General features: G+C 36.7%; 1 protein-coding gene and 3 long non-coding RNA genes across 4 annotated transcripts; 1 reads left to right on the top strand and 3 right to left on the bottom strand.

The window, feature by feature from the left end:
• The first annotated feature begins 687 nt into the window (after positions 1-687).
• Positions 688-1,441, top strand: LOC113471153. Its single transcript, XR_003393958.1, has 2 exons — positions 688-823; positions 1,298-1,441. It is a non-coding gene; the product is annotated as an uncharacterized LOC113471153 (long non-coding RNA).
• A 271-nt stretch (positions 1,442-1,712) lies between these two features.
• Positions 1,713-2,509, bottom strand: LOC103518209. Its single transcript, XR_003393960.1, has 2 exons — positions 2,212-2,509; positions 1,713-1,809 (listed from the first exon to the last, which is right to left on the bottom strand). It is a non-coding gene; the product is annotated as an uncharacterized LOC103518209 (long non-coding RNA).
• Positions 2,510-7,907: 5,398 nt separating this feature from the next.
• Positions 7,908-8,748, bottom strand: LOC113471154. Its single transcript, XR_003393959.1, has 2 exons — positions 8,693-8,748; positions 7,908-8,119 (listed from the first exon to the last, which is right to left on the bottom strand). It is a non-coding gene; the product is annotated as an uncharacterized LOC113471154 (long non-coding RNA).
• Positions 8,749-10,597: 1,849 nt separating this feature from the next.
• LOC108253557 lies at positions 10,598-12,399 on the bottom strand. Its single transcript, XM_017447741.2, has 2 exons — positions 12,305-12,399; positions 10,598-11,889 (listed from the first exon to the last, which is right to left on the bottom strand). Exons 1-2 carry the CDS (start codon positions 12,345-12,347, stop codon positions 10,658-10,660), a joined length of 1,275 nt encoding a protein of 424 aa, XP_017303230.1. The 5' UTR covers positions 12,348-12,399; the 3' UTR covers positions 10,598-10,657.
• Between the last annotated feature and the right edge of the window lie 217 nt (positions 12,400-12,616).

Genomic DNA, 12,616 nt, shown 5'->3' with positions numbered 1-12,616 from the left:
CGCCTACAGGAGCGTATGCCGTGACGTCAGATTTCAAGATTTACCGGTATTTTTTAAGTGGATTTATCTCGGGCTCTAGAAGTCGTAGGAGAAAAAGAAAAATTCCCTAGTTCCTCATTTTTTCAGCTCTTTGACTTTGAAACATCACCCAAGTAAGCGCAACTGTTCTATTCAGGCTGGTATACTCCCTGTTTAAAGTACCCCAGTATTCATTAAATAGGTAAAAAATAAATTTATTGTTCTTAGATCATCCGAGGCCAAGGCACAAAATCTCGAGGACAAATTTCAACAGCGATATCTATGGAATCTATTAACTCCAATCATGTGGCATCCAACTCCAATCGGGGTAAGAACAACTTGTATTTTACTCTTATCGACCTCCGTGGTACTTTCGCCAACTTCAAAGCCCTGGCTACCTAAGCATATTCCATGCTGATCGCCCACAGAAACTCATGTATTAAAACATCTCTCTGACGATCAGAGACAGACCTGTTTAATTTTTGGTTGCCTGGAAATTTCAACTTTCACCTATTTTAAAAAAACACTACCTATACTGAAAGAAATACCTACTCTCTCTTTATAGATAGAAATTTTATTGATATTGATTTGTTGAAAATAAACTTCCTCGTGCCAGCCTACAAGTAAGCGCAACTGTTCTATTCAGGCTGGTATACTCCCTGTTTAAAGTACCCCAGTATTCATTAAATAGGTAAAAAATAAATTTATTATTCTTAGATTATCCGAGGCCAAGGCACAAAATCTCGAGCACAGATTTCAAAAGCGATTTCTATCTGGTCTATTGTTTCAACCAACTCGAATCGGGGTAAGAACAACTTGTATTTTACTCTTATCGACCTCCGTGGTACTTTCGCCAACTTCAAAACCCTGGCTACCTAAGCATATTCCATGCTGATCGCCCACAGAAACTCATGTATTAAAACATCTCTCTGAAGATGAGAGACAGACCTGTTTAATTTTTGGTTGCCTGGAAAACCTATTTTAAAAAATACTACCTATACTGAAAGCTGAAAGAAATAGCTACTCTCTCTTTATAGATAGAGATTTTATTGATGTTGATTTGTTGAAAATAAACTTCCTCGTTGTTATTATTATTATTATCATAGGGTGCCACAAGTCAGGGTGAAAGGACTCTATTAAGTTACTTCCCCTGATTTATTTTGTAAGTATTGAACTTCCTGATACAGAGTTCCGGAACCCAGTCACTCGATTGGTCTTCCGGTACCTTAGTTTTTTCTGTGTCAATTTTTGTACATTAAAATGTCTTTTCTCTTTTCAGCCACCGCCTATTGTCAGTGAGATCACAATCACACCAGTGCTTCTAAACCAAATGCCAATCTCTAAATTGTATAAATCAGTGGGGATAAGGAAGATGATGAAAAATGATTAAAATTTAATTTAATATGAGATATCCCTTCTATTGAACCCGTAGATTCTACGGATGATAATTTAGGTACTTACAGCTGTAGGTTGATACTTGTTAATTATTAATTGGAGATAAGATACTTGGTGTTCTATATTTTTAGTGAAAGCAGTTGTGATCAGGGCAAAGAAAATACTAGGACCTTAGTAGTGAAAGCATTCTACAAACTAGTATACAACTTGCACTTCACAAAAATGTTGCTGTTAGAGACCAGATATTAAATTAATGTTCACTGAAATCACTGTAGCAATAACAAGTCTCACCATAATGAGGTCTTGATGTTCCAATATAGAGTAGTCACTGGATAGTTCATAAAGTTCCAGCAATCCATCGTGAAGCTGATACTCGGCCTCTGGATCCATAATGTTCTGAAATCAACAAGAAATCATTGAACATTTTAAATATAAATTTAAGTACAACATTTTCTTTAGTTTGTTTGTTTTACCATATCTTTCAAACAGTTTACCCAAATTGATTAAATTTGACAGTGCTCCACTTGTAAATAAACTTCATCATTTGGTTTAGATTAAGTTGGCCCTTTTTAAAGAAATACTTAGTCATAACTCTCAAAGAGTAGGTCCAACTATGATGAACTTTGGCAAAGATTTTTACAACTTGTTAAGGACATTTTGAGCTCAATTTGGTTTGCCTGAGAAGTGAGCAAGTTCAGATGTCAACAAGAACTTGAACATAAACTTGTAGAACCAAGAGTAAATAAACAGCCACCAGCACGAGTTGAACAGTGGGATAGCCCTAAAGAATCAACTTACAACAGCATCATCACTAGAATGAGTGTCCTTGGCTGTAACCGATCGACTCCTCTTGACTGTTGTCTTGGTGGTTGTTGGAGCTTGACTTAAGACTCGGGATCGATCCAATGAGAGCTGGCTTCTACTTCTTGTGAGGGATTCGGTAGATTTAATTTGTGAACATCTTGCACTGCCTGGGACAACTAGAATGCAATCAAATGTACAATAGTTACTTTGGTACCTACTTTATCAAAAGTACTCACCACTGGAAGCTATATTTAACTTGAGATTCCTGTTAGTTTGCATGGGCCAAATATAGGTAGCTAAGTTTCGAGTCATTTTCAAGTACTGGGTTTACTGTTTTTTTTGATCCCTTAGCATTTTTTTGTATGTAATTATAATTACCTATATCAATGGAATGTTTTTACTTTCTTTTTTTCTACCAGTTAATACTACAATACATTTTTTTTCCTTTTTCTTCTTTCTTCGATTTCGGGACGATAAGACCATAGCAGTTACAGTTCCCTCTGTCAAACCTCTTAAAAAAAAAAAAAATACTTCCTACAAAACTCTTAAATTTACCTTTTCGAGTAGAACTGCTTTACTGCTTGAATTTGAAGACATAACTATTGTATGTATGTTATCCATGACGCTTGTAAGCGCTAGGCCGCGGGTTCGATTCTCGCCCGGGGCGGATTTTATCCTGATGGGATAATGCAGTGAGCTTGCAGTCTATCTGAATAGAGCGAATCGATTGAAGATAATCCAGACGAGAGATTTCTTTCTTCAAGCTTTCAAGTCTGAAATAGAAATAAAGAAGTTGAAATTAAGTTGTTAATCGATGAATCTTACGTATTCTTGAGAGGTAATTGCAACGGTCACTACATTAATTAGACTTACTTTATCATGGACACTCGTTCCTATCTTGAAAGCCCAGAAGAGGTTAGGTAGTCGAACAGCCGCGGTAGACAGTAATAGTACACAGAAAAAAGACGGAAGAACACGCGAAGACCGAAGGATACGAAAACGAAACGTTACACAGATATTACAATTAAAAATATATACCGAATTTGTCACAAAAACGTTAAAACATTAAAAATCCCTAATTTTCGAACACTTTGTTCATAGTTCGTGGGTGTCGTTTTGTTCGAAAATTAGGGATTTTTAATGTTTTAACGTTTTTGTGACAAATTCGGTATGTATTTTTAATTGTAATATCTGTGTAACGTTTCGTTTTCATCCTTCGGTCTTCGCGTGTTCTTCCGTCTTTTTTCTGTGTACTATTACTGTCTACCGCGGCTGTTCTACTATACCTAACCTCTTCTGGGCTTTCAAGAAAGCAACGAGTGTCCATGATAAAGTAAATCTAATTAATTGTTAATTGATCCTTTTTTCTTCTTTTTCTTTCTTTTGTTACTGAGGTCGGAAGAAACTTGTCCAATATTAAACATTAATTGTTGTTTTAGCAGCTTTAGCTTTCGCCGAATGGCAATAGCAGAATAAGAAAAAGATATCTTTTTGTATCTGCTATTCACCGGGATGATGGTCTCTAGCTCTATACCTAGGTTCAGTTTGGTATTGCCAGTCTAGTCAGCTTGATTGTGCATCTGCCTTGTAAGCGCTAGGCCGCGGGTTCGATTCCCACCCCGGGCGGATTTTATCCTGAACAGATAATGTCCCGTAATGATTTTTCCAATATGGCGGCCAAAAAGAGGTTTTCTCACAATATCGCGTTCCCAGTAAATTTTTTTGAAGAACAATGAATTAGAAAGTTGTTTGTATTTTTGTTTTCTACATTTTTTACATTTACACTTTTCTTCTAGGATGTACCGTAATCCCGTACCGTAATGATTTCTCTAAAATGGCGGCTGAAAAAGAGGTTTTCTTACAATATCTCGTTTCCGGTAATTTTTTTCTATAAACAATGAATTAGAAACAGTTATTTCCTACATATTATACATTTACACTTTTCTTCTAGGATGTACCGTAATCCCGTAACGGTCGATCCCGTTTTCGGGATATGCTGCTACTATAGGGAAATCCTTAAAAAAAGTCCAATATATTGGAATAACATATTGAATTCCATGTTTTCAGGTGTGCTACGGCTTTCTCCTATCCTGTCTTCCATCTCTTTTCGCTTTCGGGACGATATGACCTTAGCAGTTACAGTTCCCTCTATCAAACCTCTTAAAATGTGCCTTGAAGTAATGCAAAAGTGGCTCCAAGGTACAATCTTTTCTAATAATAATAATAATAATAATAATAATAATAATAATAATAAAAGGTTCTACTGGTCTTAGATTTTGGAAGGATATAATTCCTCCAAACTCAGACTGTTTTCCCGAAGTCATAACAGAAAAGTTCCGGGACCAAGAAAGAAGAGCGGGGAGGTTTTTTAGCGGGTTGAGCGGCCAGGAATGGTGCCACAGAAGGGCGAAACACCATACCCTAGCCGTGACTCCAGCATACCCTCCACACCATGCTGGAGAAGTCATAAAGATTTTTCCTCCTCAAAAAAAAAAGTAACTAATAAATTATTACAAGGAGATGACTTACAATCAGGTACGGTTTCCCCGTGATATCATCCACCCAGGTGACAATCAAATCCGCGTTCGCCATCTTCCCATCCAGTGAAAATCCAACACCCACATAGCCGCGGGTTCGCGCCTCCACTAAAAACACCACACTATGTTCCAGCGGCGTCCACGAGATTCGAACCCGGTCCATCTGAATGGCACTCAACCAGCTGTTCTTCTCAAGCACACGCGAAATTTTCTCATCGTCAAAATTCGAGTCGAAATTTTCCGTTTCGATTTGCCGCCGGAATTTGTCGGCACGGGCAAATTCGAACGCGATACACAGCAAAATAAACACACGAGGCCGCATGGTGACGCGGAGATGCGTTCAGTTCAAACTGAATCACTAAACTAAACTGGAAATGAACACTGGTCTGTCAAACGAAAAAGTCTTGATGTTTTTTTTTTTTTTTTTGTGCAAAAAAGACAGTAGGTACTTATAAGTTTTTAAGTATTAGTAACATCTGTGGCCGTGTGGTCAAGAGCACTGACTCTCAACCTGGAGGTGCTGAGTTCGAATCCTGGCCAGGCGGAAACCACACTTTTTCGTTTTGGGATGCAAAAGCAGTTCCAAGGTACATTTTTTAAAAGATTTATTATTATTATTTAGGTAAGTAGGTATTTGCCTAATATGTATAAGCAATCTCCGTGGGCGAGTGGGTATCACACTAGACTTGCAACACTGGAGGTCCCGGGTTCGATTCCCGGCAGAGTCGAAGTTTTCTGAGCTCTGTGCTTGAAGTTTGGGATGCACCCAGCCTTGTGAGGACTTTTGCAGATTAACTCCGTACACAAGAAGTCCACTCTGAGGCTTATAGGTATAGGGGGGAAAAGGCCCTAAATGTTGAGATAAGCTTATCTCTTGTGAGGATAATTGAGTAGCTAATTTAATCGGATAGCGATCGGTGGTGACGTTACCAACGTAAAAGGATGGACAAATGAGAATTAGTGGTAAAGGAGGCACTTAGTAATGCTTGTGATATCCACAAAAGTTATGTACATTGTACAAGCTTAATTCATGACTTGATTCTATTAGTATCCAAAGTTATGAAGAAGCTCTCTGCTTTACTACAGATAATTCATAACTTGATTCTATTAATATCTATAGTACTAAACTCACTTATAACATTGACATAATCAGGAATGAGTTGATCACAGTTTCGTTTCATCTCCACGGAATGTTTGATTTGTACAAACTTCTTGCATAATTCCACCAATGCTTGCCGTTTCTCTGATAGCTTATCTTGTAAGTACAGCACTTGACTCTGCAATGGAGAAATATTAAGTTCAACACCACATTGAACATATTGTGGTTCAAGGTTCAAGACAAAGTGCTTTTTAAATGCTGGAGCCTTAGAAAAATAAATAAATAAAATAAAAACTTTGTTGTGAAGAAGCTCTCTGCTTTACCACAGTTGCTTAAAACCTTCATCAAACCCAGATCTTTCAGCTGTAATGCAAGTGGATGCAAAGTATTTACCATAATGAGGTCTTGATGTTCCAATATAGAGTAGTCACTGGATAGTTCATAAAGTTCCAGCAATCCATCGTGAAGCTGATACTCGGACTCTGGATCCATAATGTTCTGAAATCAACAAGAAATCATTGAACATTTTTAATTTAAATACAATATTTTCTTTAGTTTGTTTGTTTGTTTTACCATACCTTTCAAACAGTTTACCCAAATTGATTAAATTTGACAGTGCTCCACTTGTAAATAAACTTCATCATTTGGTTTAGATTAAATTGGCCCTTTTTAAAGAAATACTTAGTCATAACTCTCAAAGAGCAGGTCCAACTATGATGAACTTTGGCAAAGATTTTTACAACTTGTTAAGGACATTTTGAGCTCAATTTGGTTTGCCTGAGAAGTGAGCAAGTTCAGATGTCAACAAGAACTCCAACATAAACTTGTAGAACCAAGAGTAAACAGCCTCTAGCACGAGTTGAACAGTGGGATAGCCCCTAACTTTAGTAATAACTAATAACAAAAATAAATGGGTAAATCAATTTCCATTTTTCAAAGATTCCGTATTTTAAATGCTCTTTTGCGTCCTCTGAAATAAAAAATTCTAAAAAAAAGATGTTATCTGTTGTGAAAAACAACATTTTCCTATTCTACATATTTGAATTTTAACCTGAAGAGCACCCAAGATTTTACCTCAATGAAAGTTAAAAAACCTGTTTCTGTTTCTGAAAACAAATTTTTAAACCTGAATTTCACATGCCGTCAAATTTTGACATCCCAATAACCATTATAAAATGGTTATGAAAGGTTTTTCTCGTATAGTAGAAGAGGTTGTTGCAGAGAAAAAAAAACATCAGTGTGATTATTCAATGAAAGGGATACAAAATATTCCGAAGTACAAGTACAAAAGACAAACAAGCTGGGTCCGTCCCTCCAGGAATTTTTTAGCCCGTAGTTTATTCGATCATGATTAAAGAAAATCAGTACCTGTGTAAGACTCGGGATCGATCCAATGAGAGCTGGCTTCTACTTCTTGTGAGGGATTCGGTAGATTTAATTTGTGAACATCTTGCACTGCCTGGGACAACTAGAATGCAATCAAACGTACAATAGTTACTTTGGTACCTACTTTATCAAAAGCCTAGAGCCCGTTCTCCCTTTATTCCCAATATAAGGTTTAAGTCACCCATCCATTTATTGGCCTTGCTCGGCGTAGCTTAACATAGGTACGCTAAAACTAAAACAAATTTCAAGATCAGAGCTCATTTGTGTGAGAAAATGTGAAAAAAATCCCCCAAAAACCAGTTTTTTTTGGCTTTATGGTTCACTGGACCATTTTCGTGTTCCTGGTAAAAAGACCTTTAATTTGATATGAAGGTCGACCCTTTAACTTGAGATTCCTGTTAGTTTGCATGGGCCAAATATAGGTAGCTAAGTTTCGAGTCATTTTCAAGTACTGGGTTTACTGTTTTTCTTGATCCCTCAGCATTTTTTTGTATGTAATTATAATTACCTATAAGTATCAATGGAATGTTTTTACTTTCTTTTTTTCTACCAGTTAATACTGCAACAGACGACACCGAAGCGAATACAATAGTCCGTCCCTTATACCTTTTTATTACTATTGTAATTATAAAGGAAGGACGGACTAAAAAGTGCATAAAAGCTAATGCGTCTGGTTTCATTGCTTAATGCAAAAGTGGTTAAAAGTAGTGACTTCAAAGAGGAAAGAGAGTTAGGGAAGATGTGAGAACTTTGCCCCCATGGAATGGCAACATTATGGTGTGCAACTCTCCAGTTTAATATCATTCAGCACATTGGCAAACACGGGACTAAATGTGATAGGCTCCCGGTGAGTCCGGTTGAGTCTGCCTGGTAACGCTTGCTGGAAATAAGAACATTCGTATGAGTAAGATTTGAGGAGTTCGGTGAATTTTATAAGCAAATTTTGTTTGTATTGAAATTTTTTGCCAATTTTCTTCAAAATCGTATAGGCTCCCGGTGAGTCCGGTTGAGTCTGCCTGGTAACGCTTGCTGGAAATAAGAACATTCGTATGAGTAAGATTTGAGGAGTTCGGTAAATTTTATAAGCAAATTTTGTTTGTATTGAAATTTTTTGCCAATTTTCTTCAAAATCGTCTTAACTCTGTTCAAGAATTTGGAAAACTTTGAAAAGCGTGTCTTTCTTAGCATATGGAAGTAAAAAATAACCTTTCAACAACCAAGATACGGTGGAGCTGCTAAAACAATATGGACTTGAAAAGTACATTGTAGAATAAAACACGTATATTCCTTGTAGCACCTGAACTGAGACTGCAGATTCAGATTCCCAAGTACATAGTATCCCGGACTGAAATTGAATAGATGTGCATTGATCTAATTTCAATTCAGGATTCTTTCGGATAACTCAACACTTATTCCACAAGAAAATTATGAGGAGACTATACTGTTCTCTTACCTTTTTGAATATCTTTCGATTCTCTAGCCGAGGGGATGCGGGTATATTCTTGCAGAGCCGGTTCCCAATCTCATCAATGAAAATTTTCATCTCGTTGCAGAACGGGCCCATTGTCTCCAGAGCGAGACCTTTGAAGATGCAATACATTGTATAGGTACAGATTTTATTTTCCGATGAAGTTAAATTAACAGAACTGTTTTTGTTATTATTAGCTAAGTAATCACCTACTAGACTAGTTAAATTTATTTTAATTTTTACTCACTTGGTTTTTTATCCTTCCCCGCCAAGTTAGACATGTTGTGACTTTTTGGTTCAACTCTGCTTCCAAGGATTGGATATCCTCTGATACTTCGGGATTGACTGATTCTTGTGATTTGCAGGATTTAGGATTTGCTTTTGCTGATTTGTGATAAAAAATAATAAATTAATAACATATAATTGAAATTTAATCCATAAAATCCATTCAACCGCCTTTTTATTTGAAATATTTGAATTTTTTTCCATTGGGACGAATTATTTTGACAAGTGACGGATTTTTCTTAAAAAAAAAACTCGTCTGAAGATGAAAAAGTTTTTTGAACGTTCAAAAAAGCGGGAATTTTTAAAATTTAGTTTTATCACTTTTATCTGAGTTTTATTTTATTTTTTTGAGTGGTTTTGGTTTTGAGTCAGGGCTATTTTTAAACATCTCTCATCTCTCTAAAATTCATGTTGTAAGTTGTATTTCTTCTGGAGTGATAAAATAAGCTGATGAAAATGTGTTGAGAATAAATAAACAAGATAAGATCAAATAACACTTTTGGAATTCGGACAAGTCCACTGTAAACTACTCATTATCACAATTGATAATCAAAGAACCACTCTACAAAGCTTTGCTAAGAAAAGGAAACTAGCATAGCAAAAGTAGTAGGTAAGTTATACTTATCAGAAAACACTTTACTTGCAACTAATTCTGAGTACCGAGTCCACAGTTGCCCAAACTCGATCAAAATTCAAAAGATGTTGAATGTAATCAAACTAAAGTAGGTACTTATCAGGCAAGATGGTGATTTTGATATAACGGAGTGCTTAAAAAACACCTATTAAAAAAAAAAAAAAAAAAAAAAAAAAAAAAAAATGGATATGCATAATTTTTAAATCAATTTATTGAATTTTTTTACATTGCATTTTATGACCATATAATCATAGATGTCTAAGAGTTAGATCGTAGAGAATGCCCCAGATGTTAACCTTGCCCATTATAGCTAACTGTTAACCTCCAGTGGTGACAAAAAGTAATCAAGCTAGAGGGAGAGTATTTATTTTGTAAGATTGTTAAAACATTATAGCTAACTGTTAACCTCCAGTGGTGACAAAAAGTAATCAAGCTAGAGGGAGAGTATTTATTTTGTAAGATTGTTAAAACAAATAAAATTAATAATATCAGTCGCGCTTACTTGGGTGATGTTTCAAAGTCATAGAGCAGGAAAAATGAGGACCAACGGAATTTTTCTTTTTCTTCTACAACTTCTAGATTCCGAGATAAATTGATTAAAGGAAAAATGAGGACCAACGGAATTTTTCTTTTTCTTCTACGACTTCTAGATTCCGAGATAAATTGATTTAAAAAAATACCGGTAAATTCTGAACTTTGACGTCACCGCATACGCTCCCGTACACGATGAGGTCACATCAAATGTCCCGAGCAAAGTTACCTCGCAGGCAACACATTAATGTGTTTGTGCGCCTACGTTTCTGCGCATTTCTTTCTGCTCTTCCGCAAGCTCGCTTGCATACTGGTGCTATCTAGTGGACGAAAAAAACAACTGCGTAAAGTCTGACGTCACACATCTTTGAACTCTTTCATTAGAACAGAAAATAAAAATTGAATTTTCGACCTTTTACAATTATTTTTTCGGAGTTTTGACCTCATATTTGGATTTTTCCTAACTTTTTACATAGGAATCGACCATTTATTTATAATTTTTACCTATTTGCAACTGCTCTATTCCTTATTAGCATAAATTTTAGAAGGCATGATCTACTTACATAATCTTCCTCATCCCGTAGCAATCCTCTATCTTGTAAACTCTCAGCCTCCTGATCTGCCCGGAAGTTTTCCACCGGACTATCTTCTTCCATCAACCTCTTCCTGCCTCCCTTTATTTCACTCGCATATCCATTAGCCTTCTGTGTACCCTTTCCTGGACTTCCCAATGTTGTACGACTCTCCATACTCTCTCCATTCTGTTGACCTACTAACTCAGTTTGGAACCGACTTGCATCGACGAAACATTTTTTGGCAATGGTAGGAGCTCCGAAAATATTGTCTTCCTCAGATTCATCTAGACAGATATCTTTAATCACGTTATCTTGGGTTTTGTTCCACAGGGAAGCATTTGAAGTGGTCATTGAAGTACCTTTACGGAGACTAGTGGTTGTGTTTTCAAATATATTGTATTCTTCTTCATCACTATCAACACCGAATTTGCTCTTGCCAGTTGAATTCAACAAGGACCTGGTACTTGTATTGAAGGACTTTTGGAGTTCCAGCCCTGACTGTTTACTTGTACTTGGTAAACATGTATAGCTTAGGCTGTCAAGAGTTCTATTGTTTATTGCATTCGTTTTGGCATTCTCGAGTCGGCTTTGGATGGAATGTACAGAGCTGGTCGATCTATTGAAGATGCTATCGTCTGTTTCGTCAGCTGCTTTGGATTTAGATTTGGTTTTAGCTGTGCTACTTCGATCACTTATATCTGGATCGTGAACAGTTCGAACCAAGTTAGTTTTCTCTCCAAGTGTGTCCTTGTCCATGTTATTTACTTTGTCGCTTAGGATATTGGTAGGTTCTATTCTGCTAGGCGTTGTTTTGGTTTTGATCATACGCTGACATTTGGAAAAGAGATTTTCCAATTCATCTTCACTACTATCGTTTTCCATGTATCTCCTCCTAGGAGCTTGCTTGTGTCTTGTATTGTCTGCATCCACTTCATCAGGACTATTGTCTTCCAGCTCGTAAACCTCACTTTCAACTTTGTTAGTAGGTTGAATCACATCAGTATCATGGAATGTCATAATTTCACCACTATGAGCTATCACTTCACTCTGAGCAAAGTCTTCACTTGCAGGATTGTCTCGAGGTATTTTCTGAGTAAGCGTGGCGCTATCGGTGACTAGTTTTTTGCTTTCTCTTTCGGACGATAAGGGAGAGCGGCCTCGTTTTCTGGATAACTTGGGCGTTTTCTGTGTCGTGATCATGCTCACACTGAATACGTGAGAATCTGAAAACAAAAAATACAGCAAATATGAAATTATAAACCTCACTAGGACAGTTCTAAAATATGAAAACAATGGAATGGACATTACTCCTAAGGTTTTTCACTTGCCTTCCCAGATTCACCTCAATCAGGCTGGGTAGGGCCGGGAAAAGGTAGCAGCAACGAACTTCTACAAAATCTTGCTGTTTGCTGTTAGTTTTTCTGTGATTTTTCCATCTACCTTTTCACTTGTCTTCTCAGATGCACCTCAGATTTTAACTCCAGAACCAGTCATAAAAATGGTGAATAAGATGAACATTGTTGTAATAATACAATTTTTATAATCACACAAAAGTCGATAAGGGAGAGCGGCCTCGTTTTCTGGATAACTTGGGCGTTTTCTGTGTCGTGATCATGCTCACACTGAATACGTGAGAATCTGAAGACAAAAAATACAGCAAATATGAAATTATAAACCTCACTAGGATAGTTCTAAAATATGAAAACAATGGAATGGACATTACTCCTAAGGTTTTTTACATGCTTTCCCAGATTCACCTCAATCAGCCTGGGTAGGGCCGGGAAAAGGTAGCAGCAAAGAAATTTCTACAAAATCTTGCTGTTTGTTGTTAGTTTTTCTGTGATTTTTCCATCTACCTTTTCACTTGTCTTCTCAGATTGCACC

This window comes from Diaphorina citri, unplaced genomic scaffold (assembly GCF_000475195.1).
Source record: "Diaphorina citri unplaced genomic scaffold, Diaci psyllid genome assembly version 1.1 scaffold2118, whole genome shotgun sequence".
NCBI classification, from domain to species: Eukaryota; Metazoa; Arthropoda; class Insecta; order Hemiptera; family Psyllidae; genus Diaphorina; species Diaphorina citri.
The sequence above is the reverse complement of the archived record's forward strand: the minus strand, read 5'-3'. Positions and strand labels throughout refer to the sequence as shown.